The sequence below is a fragment of the Myripristis murdjan genome, chromosome 9 (assembly GCF_902150065.1).
Source record: "Myripristis murdjan chromosome 9, fMyrMur1.1, whole genome shotgun sequence".
In the NCBI taxonomy this organism is placed as follows: Eukaryota; Metazoa; Chordata; class Actinopteri; order Holocentriformes; family Holocentridae; genus Myripristis; species Myripristis murdjan.
Window position 1 is genome coordinate 37,801,410 of NC_043988.1, and position 22,500 is coordinate 37,823,909.

Consider the following 22,500-nt stretch of genomic DNA (forward strand, 5'->3'; position numbering starts at 1 on the left):
CTGAATGTTTGGTGAAGGCTGAGTGAAGTGAAGCGGTGAACCAAAGAGAGAGTGTGTGTGTGTGTCACACACTCTGAGCTGTGTCTGCTAATGTGTGTGTGAAGACTGAAACTGATCCTTAATAAATACTGAATACTGGTCTTAACACAGAACACAGGCAGCAAGACAACAACCACGCTGTAAACACAAAAGACAACAGCCACACTGTGAACACAACAGCCACACTGTAAACACAACAAGACAACAGCCACACTGTAAACACAAAAGACAACAACCACACTGTGAGCACAACAGGACAACAGCCACACTGTAAACACAAAAGACAACAACCACACTGTAAACACAAAAGACAACAGCCACACTGTGAACACAACAAGACAACAGCCACACTGTGAACACAACAGGACAACAGCCACACTGTAAACACAAAAGACAACAACCACACTGTAAACACAACAGGACAACAGCCACACTGTCAACACAACAAGACAACAGCCACACTGTCAACACAACAGGACAACAGCCACACTGTAAACACGACAGGACAACAGCCACACTGTAAACACAAGACAACAGCCACACTGTAAACACGACAGGACAACAGCCACACTGTAAACACAACAAGACAACAGCCACACTGTAAACACAACAAGACAACAGCCACACTGTGAACACAACAAGACAACAGCCACACTGTGAACACAACAAGACAACAGCCACACTGTGAACACAACAAGACAACAGCCACACTGTAAACACAAAAGACAACAACCACACTGTAAACACAACAGGACAACAGCCACACTGTCAACACAACAAGACAACAGCCACACTGTCAACACAACAGGACAACAGCCACACTGTAAACACGACAGGACAACAGCCACACTGTAAACACAACAAGACAACAGCCACACTGTAAACACAACAAGACAACAGCCACACTGTGAACACGACAAGACAACAGCCACACTGTGAACACAACAAGACAACAGCCACACTGTAAACACAACAAGACAACAGCCACACTGTGAACACAACAAGACAACAGCCACACTGTAAACACGACAAGACAACAGCCACACTGTGAACACAAGACAACAGCCACACTGTGAACACAACAGGACAACAGCCACACTGTGAACACAACAGGACAACAGCCCTGCCCCTCCTCATGGCCGGGCCCGGCGCCGTCCCGCTGGGAGGCAAACTGCTGCCATCACTCCTGACCTGTTTGTTTGTTTGAGTCTAAATTTTATTAGGCTCGGTTGTTTCCGTTTTGACATTCTGACCGCTTATTCATAGACCGTTCAGTTTTTTAATTTTTAAAAAAAATGATTTTATATTCACACATGGCGAACGAGACGACCAGGGGCGGACTTACCATTAGGCAAAACTAGGCGGTTGCCTAGGGCCCCAAGTTCCTGAGGGCCCCATAAAACTCCTCATACACTTATGGTTAGTACAGTTATTACTTATTTGTGCACATTAATTATGTTTTTGATTAAAATCCTTTCGCTAAAATGCCAGCAGAATGCTTATCGTGTTATGTGTGTCTCGGGGCCCCTGTTTTGTGTGTTGTCTTCTCGTTCCAGAGGGCCCCATGCCTGCCTTTGCCTTGGGCCCCAAATTTCTTAAATCCGCCACTGGAGACGACTCCACGAAGAAACGTCCATGTGGCGACGTCACCACGGTGATCTGCGTGCACAGCGCCGCTACACAGGGACGACCGCGGCAGGAATACCAGACTGATGAGCAAATAAACACTTAAAAAAAAAAAAAAAGATTTTTTTTGGCATTTCTGCTTTATTTGACAGTCACAGTGGAGAAAGACAAGAAAGGTGGGGGAGAGAGAGACAGGAGGGGCAGGGGAGAGAGAGACAGGAGGGGCAGGGGAGAGAGAGACAGGAGGTGGTACACGGTACATGCTCTTAACCAGTAAGCCACCGGGGCGCCCCAATAAACACAACACTGACATATTTTACTATTTTTATTTATTTTATTAAACTTCATTTACAATTTAAAAACATGAAATTTAAAAAAATAAAAACCCCACACAAAATGGACAATTTTCAGAGTTCCCCTAAATGTCTCAAACAGGCTTTCAGCTGGGGGGGGGGCTCAGCTCGCCCCATCACTTCTTTACTTCTTAGACTCTGTTATGCTGCTGCTGAAGGCTCCACCTGTGCTGCCCCCTCCTGGCCGAGGCTCCACCTGTGCTGCCCCCTGCTGGCCGAGGCTCCACCTGTGCTGCCCCCTCCTGGCCGAGGCTCCACCCAATTTCTGAGTTTTTTCTCACAAAGATGTGACTTTATGATCTCAGAATTTTTAAATTTTTATCTCATAAATGTACGATTGTCATCTCATAAATTTACAAATTTAATCTGAGAGAAAATCAGAGTTTTTCGTCGGGCTGAGAGCGGCTCAGGGCCGAGCGACTCCACGGAGACAGAAACCACCTGACCCACCTCCGAAACACCACCGAGCGACGGGTCAGAGTGTGTGTGTGTGTGTGTGTGTGTGTGTGTGTGTGTGTGTGTGTGTCTCAGAGTGAGTGTGTGTCAGAGTGTGTGTGTGTGTGTCAGAGTGTGTGTGTGTCTGAGTGTGTGTGTGCGTGTGTGTGTGTGTCAGTGTGTGTTTGTCAGAGTGTGTGTGTGTGTGTCAGTGTGTGCATCTGCAGATCCCAGTGTGTGTTCCAGCTCTGCAGCGCCGCCTGCTGTCTGCGTCTGTCGGCGTCCGAGCGCAACACCTCCGACCTGTACAGCTGCTCATACCGCTGACACACACACACACACACACACACACACACACACACACACACACAGTAAGTACATAGTTTATGATGATTGTTTTTATTTTAATTATGATTATTTCATGCTATTCAGCAGCTACATTATTTTCTCAACAAATTAAAGATATTATTAAAACAAAATACAAAAATAAAAGACAAAGATTAAAACTCAAATAACAATAATAATGATAAAAATAGTTAATTTTATTTTAACTGTAGAGCAAAAACTAAAAAATATAAGAAATAAAATTGAAGTTATGTGCATGTGTACGTGTGTGTGTGTGTGTGTGTGTGTGTGTGTGTGTGTGTGTGTGTGTGCACACCTTCACAGCAGCGTCTCTCTGCTCTATAACAGCCAGATGTCCCAGAGTGCACTTGGCTGTGGTGATGGAGGTTGTCGTTGCCATGGTAACAGGAGAGGCTGTGGCTGCGGTGATGTCATCAGGAAACAACAGGAAGGGAATCCCCGGCCATGTTCTGACACGCACACACACACACACACACACACACTCGTGCCTCTCAGATTGTGCTGGTAATAAAACCACAGAGTTTGGGGTCAAAGGTCAAAGGTTACCTGCTGCTGCTGCATGGTTGTTGTCCTGTTTCCGCGGTAACCAGAAAGCGCTCTGACTGGTCCGACGCTGCAGTTAACTCTACGAAACATGAAGAGCAAAATGAACACGCCTGCATGACATGATCACATGACCCAGTGTGTGTGTGTGAGGGGGGGGCTGGAGGTCAAAGGTCAGAGGTCACCTGCAGGGGTCAGCAGGCCGTCTAGCTGGAGCAGGAGGCTCTCTGTCAGGGAGGCCAGTGATGTCACAAACTCCTCCCCTCTGACACGCACACGCTCCTGAGGACAGACAGCCAGCCACATCTTCATCATGGCCACCATCCCTTCATCATCATCATCCTCATCATCATCACATCATCATCACATCATCATCCTCATCACATCATCATCCTCATCCTCATCATCACTCATCCTCAGCATCATCATCATCCTCATCACTCATCCTCATCATCCTCATCATCATCCTAATCATCATCATCACATCATCCTCATCATCACATCATCATCCTCATCATTCTCACTCATCATCCTCATCATCATCATCATCATTATCATCATCCTCATCCTCATCATCACATCATCATCCTCAGCATCATCATCCTCATCCTCATCATCACATCATCATCCTCAGCATCATCATCATCATCCTCATCATCACATCATCCTCATCATCATCATCATCCTAATCATCATCACATCATCCTCATCATCCTCATCCTCATCCTCATCTTCATCATAACATCATCATCATCATCTTCATCATGGGTCCTACCTGCAGTTCCCGGTGTGACCTGCTGATGGCGTCATGCAGCTCCTGCTGCCGCCGCCGCTCGCTGCTGCTCAGAGCCTCCAGCTGCTGCTGATCCAGAGCCAGCCTGAGCCGGGCCACATGCTGCCTCTGAACACACACACACACGCACACACACACACACACACACACACACACACACACACACACACACACACACACACACGCACACACACACACACACACACACGCGCACACACACAGGGCATGGGTGTTTTAGTTTCAGACTGTGTGAGTGAAGCGCGCCCTCTGCTGGTGGACTCTGCTGCTACATTCAGGTTCAGTGTTTATCAGAGTCAAAACAAATACTATCACTAGCTGCCATTTTCCTGCCGTGTGCACGTTACCTCTCACATGACCAAACCCCATCTTATGTGTCATTTCTTGCACATATTTCCAGAATAATCAGTGAAAAGCAAACAATTAAAAAAGCCACCAAAAAAAAATCAAACCCAACAAACTGGAGGAATATTTCCTGCTTCTAAATCTGCGTCCTATTGATGATTGATTTTGATGCAATTATATCAATACCTTCTCCTCCTCGCTGGCCTCCAGCGTCTTCTCTAGCCTCTGTCTGACTCCGCCCACTTCCTCCATCAGCTCCGCCCCCTGGCGTTGCTCATGGTTGCAACACAAAACCCCAGGCAACGAGCACAACAGCTTCTCCAACACACACAGCTGGTCCACAAACTCTGAAAGACACACCCATTCAGTCGTGTGTGTGTGTGTGTGTGTGTGTGTGTGTGTGTGTGTGTGTGTGTGTGTGTGGTCTGAGTTTGGCTAAGATTTGGGTCAGGTTATGCTTAGGGTCTGAAATTCTCCTCTAAAAGGGTTAAGGTTTGGTTCGGGCTGGTTGTGTTTAGACTGAATTCTCTTGATCCAGTTTTGAAGCGGTTTAGTTGAGGCTTTGGACTCAGCTCTAAGGACTGGAAGTCTATGTAAGGTCCTCCAGAGTGACCTAAGTAAACGTGTGTGCACACGCACATGTGTGTGTGTGTGTGTGTGTGTGTGTGTGTGTGTGTGTGTGTGTGTGTGTGTACCCTGTATACTGTTGCTCTGGTACTGCCTGGCCTGCTCCTGGTATCCCAGCAGCCTCTGGTTCAGACTCTCAGCCCATTGGTCCAAACTGTCTGACACAAAGTGGAACCTGCAGCCGCCACGACGCTCCGACTTGTAGAAACCCTAAGAGACAGACAGGCAGAGAGACAGACAGGCAGAGAGACACACAGGCAGAGAGACACACAGGCACAGAGACACACAGGCAGAGAGACAGACAGGCAGAGAGACACACAGGCAGAGAGACAGACAGGCAGAGAGACACACAGGCACAGAGACACACAGGCACAGAGACACACAGGCAGAGAGACAGACAGGCAGAGAGACACACAGGCACAGAGACACACAGGCACAGAGACAGACAGGCACAGAGACAGACAGGCACAGAGACACACAGGCACAGAGACAGACAGGCACAGAGACAGACAGTTCATCAGCATGTGATCAATGCTTTAAACTGCAGTTCTTCTCCTGGCCAGCAGATGGCGACAGAGCAGCAGAAACAGAAGAGGCCAAACTGGCGTCGCTCTGTGGTTCATGGCAAATCAGAGTAACTCTGGGTGGTCCTTGTTGCCATGCCAACCTCTGTAAACATTCAGCTGACATCACGGCGTGGGCAGAGGAGTCTGTTTGAAGAACTTTATTGAAACCTGTAGCAGCAGCTGGTGGATCTCTCTGTCCCGGCGTCGCAGCAACGACTTCAAATCCTCTGCTGCTCATAAATGTATTGAAACATGATCAGAAGCTAATTCATAGTTAATAAATCACTAATCAGCTGCTGTCAGCTGTGCTGTTGTTAATAAAGTTATTGAAGAAGGTCCAACAACCTGCCAGGTGTTTTTTTATTGGAGTCTGGATCAGGAGCCGCCAGCTGGTTTCCACAGTTCAGACAGAACATGTTCCTGTCAGCCGTGCGTCAGGGTGACGTTAGCTCCGCCCACGCTGTGACCTCGCTGAACGCTACAGCTGTTGCCATGGCAACAGGAACCACCGGGAAATACTCCGACCTGCTGTGAACCAAAGACCCACACCGGCTCTACCCGTTCTGTTTCTGTGAGTCCAGCTGCTGAGACGCTGGGAACACGAGTTGGGATTTCTGCTTAGGGCAAACATAACTCCGCCCACTTCACATCTCCATGGCAACAGTCAACCAAATCTGCAACCTGCAACTAGTTACAGTAATAAAGCTGCAGCGTCTGTTACCTCGGCAACCAGCAGGAGCACATCACTGGCCTTCCACAGCAAACTGTTCACTCTGGACCTGAAGGAGCTGCCACACACACACACACACACACACACACACACACACACACACACAGTATCCATGATAGAGCTCCCCCTGCTGTCTCATCCTGTGAACAGCACGGCAGAACGTGTCAGACTCACTTGTGTCCTGGTTCTGGTTTGGATCCAAACCTCTGCAGCCGTTTATCAGTCCTGTTGGTCCTGAGCTTCCTCACACTGACACACACACACACACACACACACACACACACACACACACACACACACACACACACACACACACCTTATACCAGAACCAACCACATGTTTCATACAAGCACTGACAAACTTTTTGGGTGGGGCAACGTTATCAGCAACATCTGTGAGTGTGTGTGTGAGTGTGTGTGTGAGTGTGTGTGTGAGTGTGTACCTTTGTCCACTAACAGACTCAGCTGATCTGTTTTGGAGGGGCAGGGGGGAGGAGCTCTGACCTGTAACACACACACACACACACACACACACACACACACACACAGTAACAAGCTTGTGGCGGTATGCTAACAGCGCTAACAAGATGTTAAATGGTTAATTGGCTTTTAACAAGCCTAGAAGCCTGCTCACAAATAAAACAGACAGACAGGCAGGCAGACAGACAGACAGGCAGACAGGCAGAGACAGACAGACAGACAGACAGACAGACAGACAGGTACCAGTTGTGGTTCTTCTCTGCTCTGTCTCTGCTGCACCAGGCTGCATCCTGCTGAACCTAACACATACACACACACACACACACACACACACACACACACACACACACACACACACACACACACACTCAGTGATCCTGGATGACAGCAGTATTAACAGCTGAGGCCTGGATCATGAAGCGGGATTAAGGCGTTAGTGAGATGCCTTCAGGCTCCACTCCGGATTTTCTGTATCACAAAGCTGGTTCACCTCTGATCAGGATAGAAAACCTGTCCTAATCCTACATAAAGCTCTGCCCCCTGGCCAATCAGCTGTTTGCCAAAACGTGGCCTGCCCATTGAGGATCCCCTTGAACAGCGAGTCCAGATGAGCAGAGGAGAGCGTCACGGCTGAGAGGATTTTCCTGTCTGACTCTCTGAGAGAGAGACAGGCTGTGATGATGTTCAGCAGCTTCAGGCTACCAGCTGCTGCTGTACAGAGCTGACACTCTGCAGGAGAGGAACACAGGAGAGACCATTACAGGACATCTGTCCATTACAGGACATGTGATCATTACAGGACGTCTGATCACTACAGGACACCTGATCATTAAAAGGATTTTAGAGGCGTGTCACAACATTTTAGGGACATTTAAAATGGAACAATTACTTAGCTCTTAATGTTTTTGGGGGGCAAATTATTCCTGTGTGAGAGAATGGGCCTGATTGACAGCTGAGGGGTTACACCTGGGGGAATTCAGCTCTACCTGTCCCACACGCAGCACACCTGTGCAGTGAGTTCATGGGTTTCAGCGTCAGATGTGGACTTGCTGATGTGTAATTTGCGCATTTACACCGTCGGCAGTTCGTTGCCAAGCATCCTGCCTTCTCTTGGCTGCAGCCGCGGTGTTCAGTTTAGTGTGTAGATGTTGTTTTCCTCCTCATACTTTTCCAGTATAACACGCTGCTCCTCCGCCGTGACATACACTGCGTTTTTCCTTGTCGCCCCCTTGTCGCCTCTGCTCTGATGCAGATCCTGCTGATCAGGGAGAAGCTGCTCATCCACTCCTCACTGCATCCAGGTCTGCACACGGATAAGGGGCGGAGTCTGAGGCAGCCAACCAATCACAAACATGAACCACAAGGAAAAACACACAGCGTGTTTCATGGTGGAGGAGCAGCGTGTCATACTGGGAGAGTGTGAGGAGGAGCAGGAGGAGGAGCAGGAGGAGGAGCAGGAGGAGGAGCGGGAGGAGGAGCAGGAGGAGGAGCGGGAGGAGGAGCAGGAGGAGGAGCAGTGTACAGCAGCAGCTGGTATCCAGGCTGAAGCATCACAGCCTCTCATGCCCCTTTTCCACCAGAAAAAACCTGGTGCTAGTTCGGAGCTGGTGCTAGAGCCGGTGCTTAACTGGTGCCAACGAAGAACCGGTTTGCTTTTCCACCGGCCAAGAGCAAAGTGGAGCCAATTCAGAGCCACGTCATGACGTCTTCGGAAAACGTAATGACGGGTGCGCGAGACGCCCGCTCAGAATCACAATAACCATCATGAATGAATGAATGAATGAATGATACTTTATTAATCCGCTGCAGGAAATTACATTGTCACGGCAGCTTCACCACTTCAACACACATAAAACTGCACACTCATACAATCCAGCGGCTGCAGCGTCTCTGTCTCTGTCCGCCCGTCCTGTCCTGAAGCCGCTGAAACTGATCGTGTTCGTGAGCCGCGTCTCAGTCAAGCATATAACGCTGCTTTCCCGATACAGTTTCTGGCCCCGGGTGGAGCAGGATCTGGATTTATTAGCGATGCAAATACTGCGTGTGTCTTTACAAGCCTACATTTCAATACAGAGGCGAAAAACACAATTATTGCCGGCTACCTGTCGGATTCGCGATCGGAACGAATGACAGCGATGTTAAGTTATAAAACGGGTGCTTCTCACCCTTAAATGTAATTTGCTGAGCTGCGTTCCATGCCGTTGTAAAATCAGTATAACCCGCGGCTTCTCGGGGATTATTGTTTATGTTTATAGCGTTCGCAGTTCCTGTTTTGTTTTGTAACCCCGCCCACCAATGACGCGGTGGGCCGCGTCATCGGTTCTTTCTCTGGCTCCTGTTTAGCCCCTGCTCGGAGTCGGTGCTTGCCTAGCACCAGTTTGGAACCAGTTTGGCCCCAGCTCGGGCGGTGGAAAACCAAAAAACTGGTGCTAAGTCAGGCACCGGCTCCGAACCAGCCCTGGTGGAAAAGGGGTCAGACAGACTAAATCTAACGGGTCTGATCGGTCCAGGAAAATCCTCTCAGCCGTGATGATCTCCTCATTTGGACTCGTTCAAGGGGATCCTCAGTGATTGGACAGGCTACGTTTTGGCAAACAGCTGATTGGCCAGGGGGCGGAGCTTTATGTAGGATTCAGTCCTGTCCTGAGAGCTAGCCTGCTCCGGGCCAGGCCAGCTCTCAGGACAGGTGAAGGACAGGTTTCCTGTCCCGATCAGAGGTGAACCAGCTTTGTGATACAGAAAATCCGGAGTGGAGCCTGAAGGCATCTCGCTAACGCCTTAATCCCGCTTCATGATACAGGCCTCAGGAGTCTACAGTGTAAGCTGCAGTGTTTACCTGTTGAGCGCTTTGACCACGCCCACGGCCGCATCATCACAGAAGACCACGCCCACTCTGCAGGGCTGCAGCAGGCCAGGGGGCGGGGCTAACCTCTCCTTTCTCCTGGGTTTGGGACGAGCAGCCAGAGCGAAGCTGCCCTGCAGGGGGCGCTGCGGGACCGGGAGGGCCAGGCTGGAGTCCTACAAGCACACACACACACACACACACACACACACACACACGTGCACACACACACACACACACACACACACACATTCCACTCTACAATCTTTGTGAATATTTGATAGTTTCATTTTTCTCAAACTGCTCCGATAATTTCAAAAAAATGACAGAGAGGAGGGAACTGACCAGGAAGCAGTCCAGGTAGAGGCAGCGAGTCCGCACAACCTGACTGAGAGAGGACAGCAGCGAACACACCTGGTCTGAAGACACCTGAGGACAGAGACATGTCCTTCTTTTCAAACTCAGTGAAATGACCTCCAGAGACGTGTGGCCAGCGGCTCCTGGATCCTGGATTGTAAAGTGATCTTACAGTGACTCTGCAGGTAGAAGGATTCATTTGAGCTGCTCTGCTCTGCACGAGCTTCACGAGCAGCTCCAGCATCACCACAAACATTAACCCTTAGAAAGCTGAGCAAATTCACCTGATCTCTTTGAAAAACATGGGAGAAAAGATGATGAAAAAAATGAGAAGAAATTACCAGAAATGATCAAAAGTAGTAAAAAATATATATTTTTGTGATTATCATCATGTTTAAAATTATATTATTGGAAGCTAACCTTGTTACCACAAACTTACCGGCATTTAGAAATGAAAAAAAAAAATTACAAAACTGTAGAACAGAAAACAAACGCAAAAATCAATGAAAAGAAAAACACCAAAATGAAAAAGTAACATAAATTGAAATGAATTTTGCTGAGAGGGTGAAATAATTGTTCAACATATGGATATTTTAATTAATCCATTTATGGTGAAACACAGGCGCCCCCAAGTGTCTGAGGACGGGACTGCACAGCCTCTGCTGCTTCAAACACCTGAGTTTACCTGCTGCGGACACCTGATCTGCTGCCTGTGTCTACTACTGTGTCTACTGCAGTACTACTGCAGTACTGCTACAGTGGCAGTGCCTATAGTACAAACCCACTGCAGTACTGCAGTAGAACTGCAGTAGTACAGGGTCAGTACTACAGTACCTCTGTCAGCTCCATCAGCTTCCTCAGTTCCTCCACTTTGCTGCTGACGACTCTCTGCTGCTGGTTACTGCTGGCTGCCTGTCTCACACACACACACACACACACACACACACACACACACACACACACACACACACACACACACACCATAGTCCCGACATTAGGACAGGAAAATTAACTTTGCACATCTGGACAGACAGACAGACAGGTGGGCAGACAGACAGGTAGACAGACAGGTACCTCAGCCTTGATGTGAACCTGTGTGTTGCTCAGAACCTTCTGGATCTTGTCCAGGAAGGTCAGCTCCACCCTCAGGAGGGAGAACTTCTCCTCAAACCGAGCGAACGCCTCCTTCACCTGCGGGACACGGGACACAGGTGACTCTCATCACTTTGTTCTCTCTTCATCTGAATCTGCTCGACCGTCTACACCTCTCATCTAATCTAATCTAATCTAATCTAACATCATCTAATCCCCCCCTCCTGCAAACACCATCTGATTACAGTGGAGGTCTGTGTGCGTGTGTGTGTCCAGAGCTGAGTACACACAGCATCATCTCAAAGTGTACACCACTCTTTGAGAAGACCTCCAGAGTCATGAGGACAACGTTGGCATGAGATCTGCACGTCCACATGTTGGAAAGGATGGGAAGCAGCTCCACTGGCAAAGTGATGAAACACATCACAGATAGATCAAACATAACCCTTTATGATGAAGTGACACACAGACACAGCGCTGTGTGGTCCAGGCGGAGACAGAGGCCTGCAGTTGTTGGTGTTGTTGGTGTTACTGGAGTTGTTGGTGTTGGTGTTACTGGAGTTGTTAGTGTTGTTGGTGTTACTGGAGTTGTTGGTGTTGTTGGTGTTACTGGAGTTGTTGGTTTTGTTGGTGTTACTGGAGTTGTTGGTGTTGTTGGTGTTACTGGAGTTGTTGGTGTTGGTGTTACTGGAGTTGTTAGTGTTGTTGGTGTTACTGGAGTTGTTGGTGTTGTTGGTGTTACTGGAGTTGTTGGTGTTGGTGTTACTGGAGTTGTTGGTGTTGATGTTACTGGAGTTGTTGGTGTTGGTGTTACTGGAGTTGTTGGTTTTGGTGGTGTTACTGGAGTTGTTGGTGTTGTTGGTGTTACTGGAGTTGTTAGTGTTGTTGGTGTTACTGGAGTTGTTGGTGTTGTTGGTGTTACTGGAGTTGTTGGTTTTGTTGGTGTTACTGGAGTTGTTGGTGTTGGTGTTACTGGAGTTGTTGGTGTTGTTGGTGTTACTGTAGTTGTTGGTGTTGGTGTTACTTGAGTTGTTGGTGTTGTTGGTGTTACTGGAGTTGTTGGTGTTGGTGTTACTGGAGTTGTTGGTGTTGTTGGTGTTACTGGAGTTGTTGGTTTTGTTGGTGTTACTGGAGTTGTTGGTGTTGGTGTTACTGGAGTTGTTGGTTTTGTTGGTGTTACTGGAGTTGTTGGTGTCGGTGTTACTGGAGTTGGTGTTGTTGGTGTTACTGGAGTTGTTGGTGTTGTTGGTGTTACTGGAGTTGTTGGTGTTGTTGGTGTTACTGGAGTTGTTGGTGTTGTTGGTGTTACTGGAGTTGTTGGTGTTGGTGTTACTGGAGTTGTTGGTTTTGTTGGTGTTACTGGAGTTGTTGGTGTTGGTGTTACTGGAGTTGTTGGTGTTGTTGGTGTTACTGGAGTTGTTGGTGTTGTTGGTGTTACTGGAGTTGTTGGTGTTGGTGGTGTTACTGGAGTTGTTAGTGTTGTTGGTGTTACTGGAGTTGTTGGTGTTGTTGGTGTTACTGGAGTTGTTGGTGTTGGTGTTACTGGAGTTGTTGGTGTTGTTGGTGTTACTGGAGTTGTTGGTTTTGTTGGTGTTACTGGAGTTGTTGGTGTTGGTGTGACTGGAGTTGTTGGTGTTACTGGAGTTGTTGGTGTTGGTGTTACTGGAGTTGTTGGTGTTGTTGGTGTTACTGGAGTTGTTGGTGTTGGTGTTACTGGAGTTGTTGGTTTTGTTGGTGTTACTGGAGTTGTTGGTGTTGGTGTTACTGGTGTTGTTGGTGTTACTGGAGTGGTTGTTGTTGTTGGTGTTACTGGTGTTGTTGGTGTTGTTGGTGTTGTTGGTGTTACTGGAGTTGTTGGTGTTGGTGTTACTGGAGTTGTTGGTGTTGGTGTTACTGGTGTTGTTGGTGTTGTTGGTGTTACTGGAGTTGTTGGTGTTGGTGTTACTGGAGTTGTTGGTGTTGGCGTTACTGGAGTTGTTGTTGGTGTTGGTGTTACTGGAGTTGTTGGTGGTGTTGGTGTTACTGGAGTTGTTGGTGTTGGTGTTACTGGTGTTGTTGGTGTTGTTGGTGTTACTGGAGTTGTTGGTGTTGGTGTTACTGGAGTTGTTGGTGTTGGTGTTACTGGAGTTGTTGGTTTTGTTGGTGTTACTGGAGTTGTTAGTGTTGTTGGTGTTACTGGAGTTGTTGGTGTTGTTGGTGTTACTGGAGTTGTTGGTGTTGGTGTTACTGGAGTTGTTGGTGTTGTTGGTGTTACTGGAGTTGTTGGTTTTGTTGGTGTTACTGGAGTTGTTGGTGTTGGTGTTACTGGAGTTGTTGGTGTTGGTGTTACTGGAGTTGTTGGTTTTGTTGGTGTTACTGGAGTTGTTGGTTTTGTTGGTGTTACTGGAGTTGTTGGTGTTGTTGGTGTTACTGGAGTTGTTAGTGTTGTTGGTGTTACTGGAGTTGTTGGTGTTGTTGGTGTTACTGGAGTTGTTGGTGTTGGTGTTACTGGAGTTGTTGGTGTTGTTGGTGTTACTGGAGTTGTTGGTGTTGTTGGTGTTACTGGAGTTGTTGGTTTTGTTGGTGTTACTGGAGTTGTTGGTGTTGGTGGTGTTACTGGAGTTGTTGGTGTTGGTGTTACTGGAGTTGTTGGTTTTGTTGGTGTTACTGGAGTTATTGGTGTCGGTGTTACTGGAGTTGTTGGTGTTGTTGGTGTTACTGGAGTTGTTGGTGTTGTTGGTGTTACTGGAGTGGTTGTTGTTGTTGGTGTTACTGGTGTTGTTGGTGTTACTGGAGTTGTTGGTGTTGGTGTTACTGGAGTTGTTGGTGTTGTTGGTGTTACTGGAGTTGTTAGTGTTGTTGGTGTTACTGGAGTTGTTGGTTTTGTTGGTGTTACTGGAGTTGTTAGTGTTGTTGGTGTTACTGGAGTTGTTGGTGTTGGTGTTACTGGAGTTGTTGGTGTTGTTGGTGTTACTGGAGTTGTTAGTGTTGTTGGTGTTACTGGTGTTGTTGGTGTTGGTGTTACTGGAGTTGTTGGTGTTGTTGGTGTTACTGGAGTTGTTAGTGTTGTTGGTGTTACTGGAGTTGTTGGTGTTGTTGGTGTTACTGGAGTTGTTGGTGTTGGTGTTACTGGAGTTGTTGGTGTTGTTGGTGTTACTGGAGTTGTTGGTGTTGTTGGTGTTACTGGAGTTGTTGGTGTTGGTGTTACTGGAGTTGTTGGTGTTACTGGAGTTGTTGGTGTTGGTGTTACTGGAGTTGTTGGTGTTGTTGGTGTTACTGGAGTTGTTGGTGTTGGTGTTACTGGAGTTGTTGGTTTTGTTGGTGTTACTGGAGTTGTTGGTGTTGGTGTTACTGGTGTTGTTGGTGTTACTGGAGTGGTTGTTGTTGTTGGTGTTACTGGTGTTGTTGGTGTTGTTGGTGTTACTGGAGTTGTTGGTGTTGGTGTTACTGGAGTTGTTGGTGTTGGTGTTACTGGTGTTGTTGGTGTTGTTGGTGTTAGTGGAGTTGTTGGTGTTGGTGTTACTGGAGTTGTTGTTGGTGTTGGTGTTACTGGAGTTGTTGGTGTTGGTGTTACTGGAGTTGTTGTTGGTGTTGGTGTTACTGGAGTTGTTGGTGGTGTTGGTGTTACTGGAGTTGTTGGTGTTGGTGTTACTGGTATTGTTGGTGTTACTGGTGTTGTTGGTGTTGTTGGTGTTACTGGAGTTGTTGGTGTTGGTGTTACTGGAGTTGTTGGTTTTGTTGGTGTTACTGGAGTTGTTAGTGTTGTTGGTGTTACTGGAGTTGTTGGTGTTGTTGGTGTTACTGGAGTTGTTGGTGTTGGTGTTACTGGAGTTGTTGGTGTTGTTGGTGTTACTGGAGTTGTTGGTTTTGTTGGTGTTACTGGAGTTGTTGGTGTTGGTGTTACTGGAGTTGTTGGTGTTGGTGTTACTGGAGTTGTTGGTTTTGTTGGTGTTACTGGAGTTGTTGGTGTTGTTGGTGTTACTGGAGTTGTTGGTGTTACTGGAGTTGTTGGTGTTGGTGTTACTGGAGTTGTTGGTGGTGTTGGTGTTACTGGAGTTGTTGGTGTTGGTGTTACTGGTATTGTTGGTGTTACTGGTGTTGTTGGTGTTGTTGGTGTTACTGGAGTTGTTGGTGTTGGTGTTACTGGAGTTGTTGGTTTTGTTGGTGTTACTGGAGTTGTTAGTGTTGTTGGTGTTACTGGAGTTGTTGGTGTTGTTGGTGTTACTGGAGTTGTTGGTGTTGGTGTTACTGGAGTTGTTGGTGTTGTTGGTGTTACTGGAGTTGTTGGTTTTGTTGGTGTTACTGGAGTTGTTGGTGTTGGTGTTACTGGAGTTGTTGGTGTTGGTGTTACTGGAGTTGTTGGTTTTGTTGGTGTTACTGGAGTTGTTGGTGTTGTTGGTGTTACTGGAGTTGTTGGTGTTACTGGAGTTGTTGGTGTTGGTGTTACTGGAGTTGTTGGTGTTGTTGGTGTTACTGGAGTTGTTGGTGTTGGTGTTACTGGAGTTGTTGGTTTTGTTGGTGTTACTGGAGTTGTTGGTGTTGGTGTTACTGGAGTTGTTGGTGTTGTTGGTGTTACTGGAGTTGTTGGTGTTGGTGTTACTTGAGTTGTTGGTGTTGTTGGTGTTACTGGAGTTGTTGGTGTTGGTGTTACTGGAGTTGTTGGTGTTGTTGGTGTTACTGGAGTTGTTGGTTTTGTTGGTGTTACTGGAGTTGTTGGTGTTGGTGTTACTGGAGTTGTTGGTTTTGTTGGTGTTACTGGAGTTGTTGGTGTCGGTGTTACTGGAGTTGGTGTTGTTGGTGTTACTGGAGTTGTTGGTGTTGTTGGTGTTACTGGAGTTGTTGGTGTTGTTGGTGTTACTGGAGTTGTTGGTGTTGGTGTTACTGGAGTTGTTGGTTTTGTTGGTGTTACTGGAGTTGTTGGTGTTGGTGTTACTGGAGTTGTTGGTGTTGTTGGTGTTACTGGAGTTGTTGGTGTTGGTGTTACTTGAGTTGTTGGTGTTGTTGGTGTTACTGGAGTTGTTGGTGTTGGTGTTACTGGAGTTGTTGGTGTTGTTGGTGTTACTGGAGTTGTTGGTTTTGTTGGTGTTACTGGAGTTGTTGGTGTTGTTGGTGTTACTGGAGTGGTTGTTGTTGTTGGTGTTACTGGTGTTGTTGGTGTTACTGGAGTTGTTGGTGTTGGTGTTACTGGAGTTGTTGGTGTTGTTGGTGTTACTGGAGTTGTTAGTGTTGTTGGTGTTACTGGAGTTGTTGGTTTTGTTGGTGTTACTGGAGTTGTTAGTGTTGTTGGTGTTACTGGAGTTGTTGGTGTTGGTGTTACTGGAGTTGTTGGTGTTACTGGAGTTGTTAGTGTTGTTGGTGTTACTGGTGTTGTTGGTGTTGGTGTTACTGGAGTTGTTGGTGTTGTTGGTGTTACTGGAGTTGTTAGTGTTGTTGGTGTTACTGGAGTTGTTGGTGTTGTTGGTGTTACTGGAGTTGTTGGTGTTGGTGTTACTGGAGTTGTTGGTGTTGTTGGTGTTACTGGAGTTGTTGGTGTTGTTGGTGTTACTGGAGTTGTTGGTGTTGGTGTTACTGGAGTTGTTGGTGTTACTGGAGTTGTTGGTGTTGGTGTTACTGGAGTTGTTGGTGTTGTTGGTGTTACTGGAGTTGTTGGTGTTGGTGTTACTGGAGTTGTTGGTTTTGTTGGTGTTACTGGAGTTGTTGGTGTTGGTGTTACTGGTGTTGTTGGTGTTACTGGAGTGGTTGTTGTTGTTGGTGTTACTGGTGTTGTTGGTGTTGTTGGTGTTACTGGAGTTGTTGGTGTTGGTGTTACTGGAGTTGTTGGTGTTGGTGTTACTGGTGTTGTTGGTGTTGTTGGTGTTAGTGGAGTTGTTGGTGTTGGTGTTACTGGAGTTGTTGTTGGTGTTGGTGTTACTGGAGTTGTTGGTGTTGGTGTTACTGGAGTTGTTGTTGGTGTTGGTGTTACTGGAGTTGTTGGTGGTGTTGGTGTTACTGGAGTTGTTGGTGTTGGTGTTACTGGTATTGTTGGTGTTACTGGTGTTGTTGGTGTTGTTGGTGTTACTGGAGTTGTTGGTGTTGGTGTTACTGGAGTTGTTGGTTTTGTTGGTGTTACTGGAGTTGTTAGTGTTGTTGGTGTTACTGGAGTTGTTGGTGTTGTTGGTGTTACTGGAGTTGTTGGTGTTGGTGTTACTGGAGTTGTTGGTGTTGTTGGTGTTACTGGAGTTGTTGGTTTTGTTGGTGTTACTGGAGTTGTTGGTGTTGGTGTTACTGGAGTTCTTGGTGTTGGTGTTACTGGAGTTGTTGGTTTTGTTGGTGTTACTGGAGTTGTTGGTGTTGTTGGTGTTACTGGAGTTGTTGGTGTTACTGGAGTTGTTGGTGTTGGTGTTACTGGAGTTGTTGGTGGTGTTGGTGTTACTGGAGTTGTTGGTGTTGGTGTTACTGGTATTGTTGGTGTTACTGGTGTTGTTGGTGTTGTTGGTGTTACTGGAGTTGTTGGTGTTGGTGTTACTGGAGTTGTTGGTTTTGTTGGTGTTACTGGAGTTGTTAGTGTTGTTGGTGTTACTGGAGTTGTTGGTGTTGTTGGTGTTACTGGAGTTGTTGGTGTTGGTGTTACTGGAGTTGTTGGTGTTGTTGGTGTTACTGGAGTTGTTGGTGTTGTTGGTGTTACTGGAGTTGTTGGTGTTGGTGTTACTGGAGTTGTTGGTGTTGGTGTTACTGGAGTTGTTGGTTTTGTTGGTGTTACTGGAGTTGTTGGTGTTGTTGGTGTTACTGGAGTTGTTGGTGTTACTGGAGTTGTTGGTGTTGGTGTTACTGGAGTTGTTGGTGTTGTTGGTGTTACTGGAGTTGTTGGTGTTGGTGTTACTGGAGTTGTTGGTTTTGTTGGTGTTACTGGAGTTGTTGGTGTTGGTGTTACTGGAGTTGTTGGTGTTGTTGGTGTTACTGGAGTTGTTGGTGTTGGTGTTACTGGAGTTGTTGGTGTTGTTGGTGTTACTGGAGTTGTTGGTGTTGGTGTTACTGGAGTTGTTGGTGTTGTTGGTGTTACTGGAGTTGTTGGTTTTGTTGGTGTTACTGGAGTTGTTGGTGTTGGTGTTACTGGAGTTGTTGGTTTTGTTGGTGTTACTGGAGTTGTTGGTGTCGGTGTTACTGGAGTTGGTGTTGTTGGTGTTACTGGAGTTGTTGGTGTTGTTGGTGTTACTGGAGTTGTTGGTGTTGTTGGTGTTACTGGAGTTGTTGGTGTTGTTGGTGTTACTGGAGTTGTTGGTGTTGGTGTTACTGGAGTTGTTGGTTTTGTTGGTGTTACTGGAGTTGTTGGTGTTGGTGTTACTGGAGTTGTTGGTGTTGTTGGTGTTACTGGAGTTGTTGGTGTTGGTGTTACTTGAGTTGTTGGTGTTGTTGGTGTTACTGGAGTTGTTGGTGTTGGTGTTACTGGAGTTGTTGGTGTTGTTGGTGTTACTGGAGTTGTTGGTTTTGTTGGTGTTACTGGAGTTGTTGGTGTTGGTGTTACTGGAGTTGTTGGTTTTGTTGGTGTTACTGGAGTTGTTGGTGTCGGTGTTACTGGAGTTGGTGTTGTTGGTGTTACTGGAGTTGTTGGTGTTGTTGGTGTTACTGGAGTTGTTGGTGTTGTTGGTGTTACAGGAGTTGTTAGTGTTGTTGGTGTTACTGGTGTTGTTGGTGTTACTGGAGTTGTTGGTGTTGATGGTGTTGCTGGTGTTGTTGGTGGTTTTGTTAGTGTTGTTGGTGTTACTGGAGTTGTTGGTTTTGTTCGTGTTACTGGTGTTGTTAGTGTTGATGGTGTTACTGGTGGTGATGGTGTTGTTAGTGTTGTTGGTGTTACTGGTGTTGTTAGTGTTGATGGTGTTACTGGTGCTGTTGGTGTTACTGGTGTTGTTAGTATTGTTGGTGTTACTGGTGTTGTTGGTGTTGTTAGTGTTGTTGGTGTTACTGGTGTTGTTAGTGTTGTTGGTGTTACTGGTGTTGTTGGTGGTTTTGTTAGTGTTGTTGGTGTTACTGGTGTTGTTAGTGTTGTTGGTGTTACCTGTGTTGTTGGTGGTTTTGTTAGTGTTGTTGGTGTTACTGGTGTTGTTAGTGTTGATGGTGTTACTGGTGGTGATGGTGTTGCTTTGAAAAGCAAACCTGCTGTAAGCTCCTGGACTCAGAGGCGTCAAGCTCAGTCTGGATGGCCTCCTCTGTCTCATCAATCTTCTTCATTTTCTCCTCCAACCTCCTTTGGAAAACCTCCACCTCCTGAGGAGCAAAGTCACCTCCCTCACTGAACAACCTGCAGGAGGAGAGAGGAGACTTAAATGTTGTGGTACTACCCAAAGCAGCAGAGTAGCAAAGAAACTATACTTGTACTATAACAGTAGATTAGAGGTAGCAGTAGTAGTAGTAGTAATAGGGGTGGTATTAATAGTAGCAGTTGCAGTAGTATTAGTAATGATAGTAGTGGTATTAATAGTAGTAGTAGCAGTAGTAACAGTATTACTTGAAGGAGCGCAGTAGTGCTGCAGTATCGTCTCTTAGCTGTTGCATTCGGAGCTGAACAGACTGTCTGAGGGCTGTCTGATTCTGCTGGGTCTCTTCAATATGACGATCCAGACTGTCCTGAAGGGTGGAGTACACACACTGTAGCCTGCAGACAGACAGACAGACAGACAAGCAGACAGGCAGGCAGACAGGCAGGCAGACAGACAGACAGACAGACAGACAGACAGACAGACAGACAGACAGACAAACTGCTTTAGTTGTACGATTTCACTGTAATTCACTGCTTCACTGCTAACATTAACTAACTAACTGTGGCTGTTAATTGGACACCATTTACAGGTCAAACTGATCAGTGAGCCGTGTGAGGAGGTGTTAGCACAGAGCAGGTGTTAGCACAGAGCAGGTGTTAGCACAGAGCAGGAGTTAGCACAGAGCAGGTGTTAGCACAGAGCAGGTGTTAGCACAGAGCAGGTGTTAGCACAGAGCAGGTGTTAGCACAGAGCAGGTGTTAGCACAGAGCAGGTGTTAGCACAGAGCAGGTGTTAGCACAGAGCAGGAGTTAGCACAGAGCAGGTGTTAACAGGTGTTATCATAGCCAGGTGTTAGCACAGAGCAGGTGTTAGCACAGAGCAGGTGTTAGCACAGAGCAGGTGTTAGCACAGAGCAGGAGTTAGCACAGAGCAGGTGTTAACAGGTGTTATCATAGCCAGGTGTTAGCAGGTGTTAGCACAGGGTAGGTGTTACCTGTGCAAGGTGCTGCTGTGCAGGACGGCCTCCTCCAGGTGCGACGCCCTGCTGGTCAACTCCTGGCTCCCCCTGCTGACCGCTGCCTGCAGCTGCTGCAGCTCTGCCCTGCAGCCGCTCAGCACATCCAGCACACCCTGACAGTGAGCCTCCACACACTGCCTGTGCTGCACCAGCTCCGCTGTGAGCACACACACACACACACACACACACACACACAGAAATAACTGTAAGCATCTTAACCTCCATGTTAGCAAGTTCAGTCTCTTCTGCGTTCAAATGTTGTTTTTCTTCAAACAAATAAAAACATCGACTATAAACATTGCCAGGATAATCTGAGATAATCCCACTTGTTCCCAGTGCAGTTTCACTCGTTTCAGTTTTTTCTGGGAAAAAGTCTAAATGTGGTGAAACAAGGCAGGATGAGGCAGATCAGCCATTCGGATCAGGAGAATGACATTTGACTGAAGCAGGGCCGTGCGGTCCGCAGGGCAGGTTGGGCACATGCTGTAGGCGCCATCATGCCAGGGGGCGCCAGGGAGTGACGTTTTGTTTTTGTTTTTTTGCCCTTTCTATTCAAAAAAATTGCAGTCCCTCACTGCACCCCACCCCGCGACCTGACGTCTTTTGCATTGTCAGCGATTATGCTGCCTAAGGCACCAGATTGGTCAAGCACGGTTCTGGATTCAAGAAAATTCTGGAAACAAGTTGATTAGCGTGGGAAACTAGTGGGATTATCTCATCCCATTGGTGGATTATTGACCTTGTTTGAAAAGAGTTTTTTTTTTAAGACTCAATCTGACAGTAAGTGGCTTTTTTACATCCAGTATTCCTATTACGCTACTATGGAAAAATATGCAAATCACCATACAATCTCACTGATGATTGATAGATAGATAGATAGAAAGATAGATTTACTTAATTGATTCCAAACTGGGAAATTCTCATGTTACAGCAGCATCAATAGAAACATAAAATAAAGTTAAATAGAATAGAATAGATGCAGAAGTATATACAATAAAGACAATAAAGACTAAATACATACAATAAAAACTGAAAATATACAATAAAGAATAACCTAAGAATATGACTAACCTAAAATCAGAAAGAAATATTAATTTTTGTTGCTTTAATGGCTTTATATTATTTCTAAGTGCAGCCCATTCTGTCCACATTTTGGGAATGAAGCCTCATGTTGCTGTAAGCTGATCATGTGATCATGGATCCCTGCAGGACAGGGTTTCACTCAGGGAGCTTTGGCCTCAGACGGACATGCAGCTGCTTCCTGTGTCTCATTAATGTTCAGACTCGTCCTGGAGCCTGAGACCAAATTATTGTTAAACGTCCAAAACAGGACAGACACTTTGGACACAGCTGAGCCGTGTGAAGTAGAGTGGCCCTGCAGCATCTCAGATCAACTGGTCAGATCAACACCGTGTGTGTGTGTGTGTGTGTGTGTGTGTGTGTGTGTGTGTGTGTGTGTGTGTGTGTTACCCTGGCGGGGGTTGTGTATGTGTGTCTGGATGTGTTGTGCATCCAGCAGCTGCAGTTGTAGTTCCTGTTCTGAGCGCAACACTTCCTTCCTTTCTGTTACCATGGCAACACTGGAGCTCAGGGCGTCATGGAGATGCTGCTCCAGGTGTAGGAAGAACAGCTCCCGCACCCTGCAGCCACACACACACACACACACACACACGCGTGTCACATCACACCACATCACCATGGCAACCATAATCCCCTCATGTCCTGCTGGCAGTGTGTGTGTGTGTGTGTGTGTGTGTGTTACTGGGTCAGTGTGTGTGTCAGCAGCTCCACAGGGAACAGGGCGAGTTTGGTTTCCTCCTCCAGGCCAGCCAGGGGGGCGGGGCTGGGACATCTGAAGGCATGGCCGCTGAAAGCTCCGCCCCTGTGGGAGGTAAAAGTGACCAAACTTCCAAAGTCCCAGAGATCCACCACCTGCAACACACACACACACACACACACACACACACACACAGAGCAGTGACTGAGAAAGTGTTTTTTTACACTTTGATTTATTTTTGTGAAACACTGAGAAACCTCAGACGGCTGCTCCTGGGCGCT

General features: G+C 46.9%; 2 protein-coding genes across 4 annotated transcripts in view; one reads left to right on the forward strand and one right to left on the reverse strand.

Moving 5' to 3' along the window:
* entr1 (endosome associated trafficking regulator 1) overlaps positions 1-138 on the forward strand; it is an 8,643-nt gene extending 8,505 nt beyond the window's left edge. For both annotated transcript variants that reach the window (XM_030059550.1, XM_030059551.1), the window contains exon 9: positions 1-138. This exon is cut by the window's left edge. The gene's annotated coding sequence lies outside the window, so the exon portion shown is untranslated.
* Positions 139-1,994: 1,856 nt separating this feature from the next.
* The window catches only part of ccdc180 (coiled-coil domain containing 180), a 31,732-nt gene continuing 11,226 nt past the window's right edge, over positions 1,995-22,500 (reverse strand). Inside the window, exons 17-38 of one of the 2 annotated variants that reach the window (XR_003928717.1) lie at positions 22,477-22,500; positions 22,205-22,374; positions 21,913-22,082; positions 20,419-20,599; positions 19,673-19,819; positions 19,321-19,465; positions 11,194-11,310; positions 10,954-11,031; positions 10,108-10,191; positions 9,757-9,938; positions 7,164-7,219; positions 6,884-6,944; positions 6,616-6,690; positions 6,433-6,499; positions 5,214-5,355; positions 4,705-4,865; positions 4,138-4,263; positions 3,548-3,644; positions 3,366-3,444; positions 3,115-3,268; positions 2,277-2,776; positions 1,995-2,214 (exon numbers count right to left, since the gene is read on the reverse strand). The exon at positions 22,477-22,500 is cut by the window's right edge and continues 56 nt beyond it. Coding sequence is in view for 1 of the 2 variants with exons in the window: in XM_030059464.1 (XP_029915324.1) it covers positions 2,642-2,776; positions 3,115-3,268; positions 3,366-3,444; positions 3,548-3,644; positions 4,138-4,263; positions 4,705-4,865; positions 5,214-5,355; positions 6,433-6,499; positions 6,616-6,690; positions 6,884-6,944; positions 7,164-7,219; positions 9,757-9,938; positions 10,108-10,191; positions 10,954-11,031; positions 11,194-11,310; positions 19,321-19,465; positions 19,673-19,819; positions 20,419-20,599; positions 21,913-22,082; positions 22,205-22,374; positions 22,477-22,500 (2,451 nt within the window). In the remaining variant the exon portion in view is untranslated. Of the gene's footprint in view, positions 2,777-3,114; positions 3,269-3,365; positions 3,445-3,547; positions 3,645-4,137; positions 4,264-4,704; positions 4,866-5,213; positions 5,356-6,432; positions 6,500-6,615; positions 6,691-6,883; positions 6,945-7,163; positions 7,220-9,756; positions 9,939-10,107; positions 10,192-10,953; positions 11,032-11,193; positions 11,311-19,320; positions 19,466-19,672; positions 19,820-20,418; positions 20,600-21,912; positions 22,083-22,204; positions 22,375-22,476 lie in introns of both variants that reach the window. The other variant, XM_030059464.1, reaches the window with a different exon arrangement.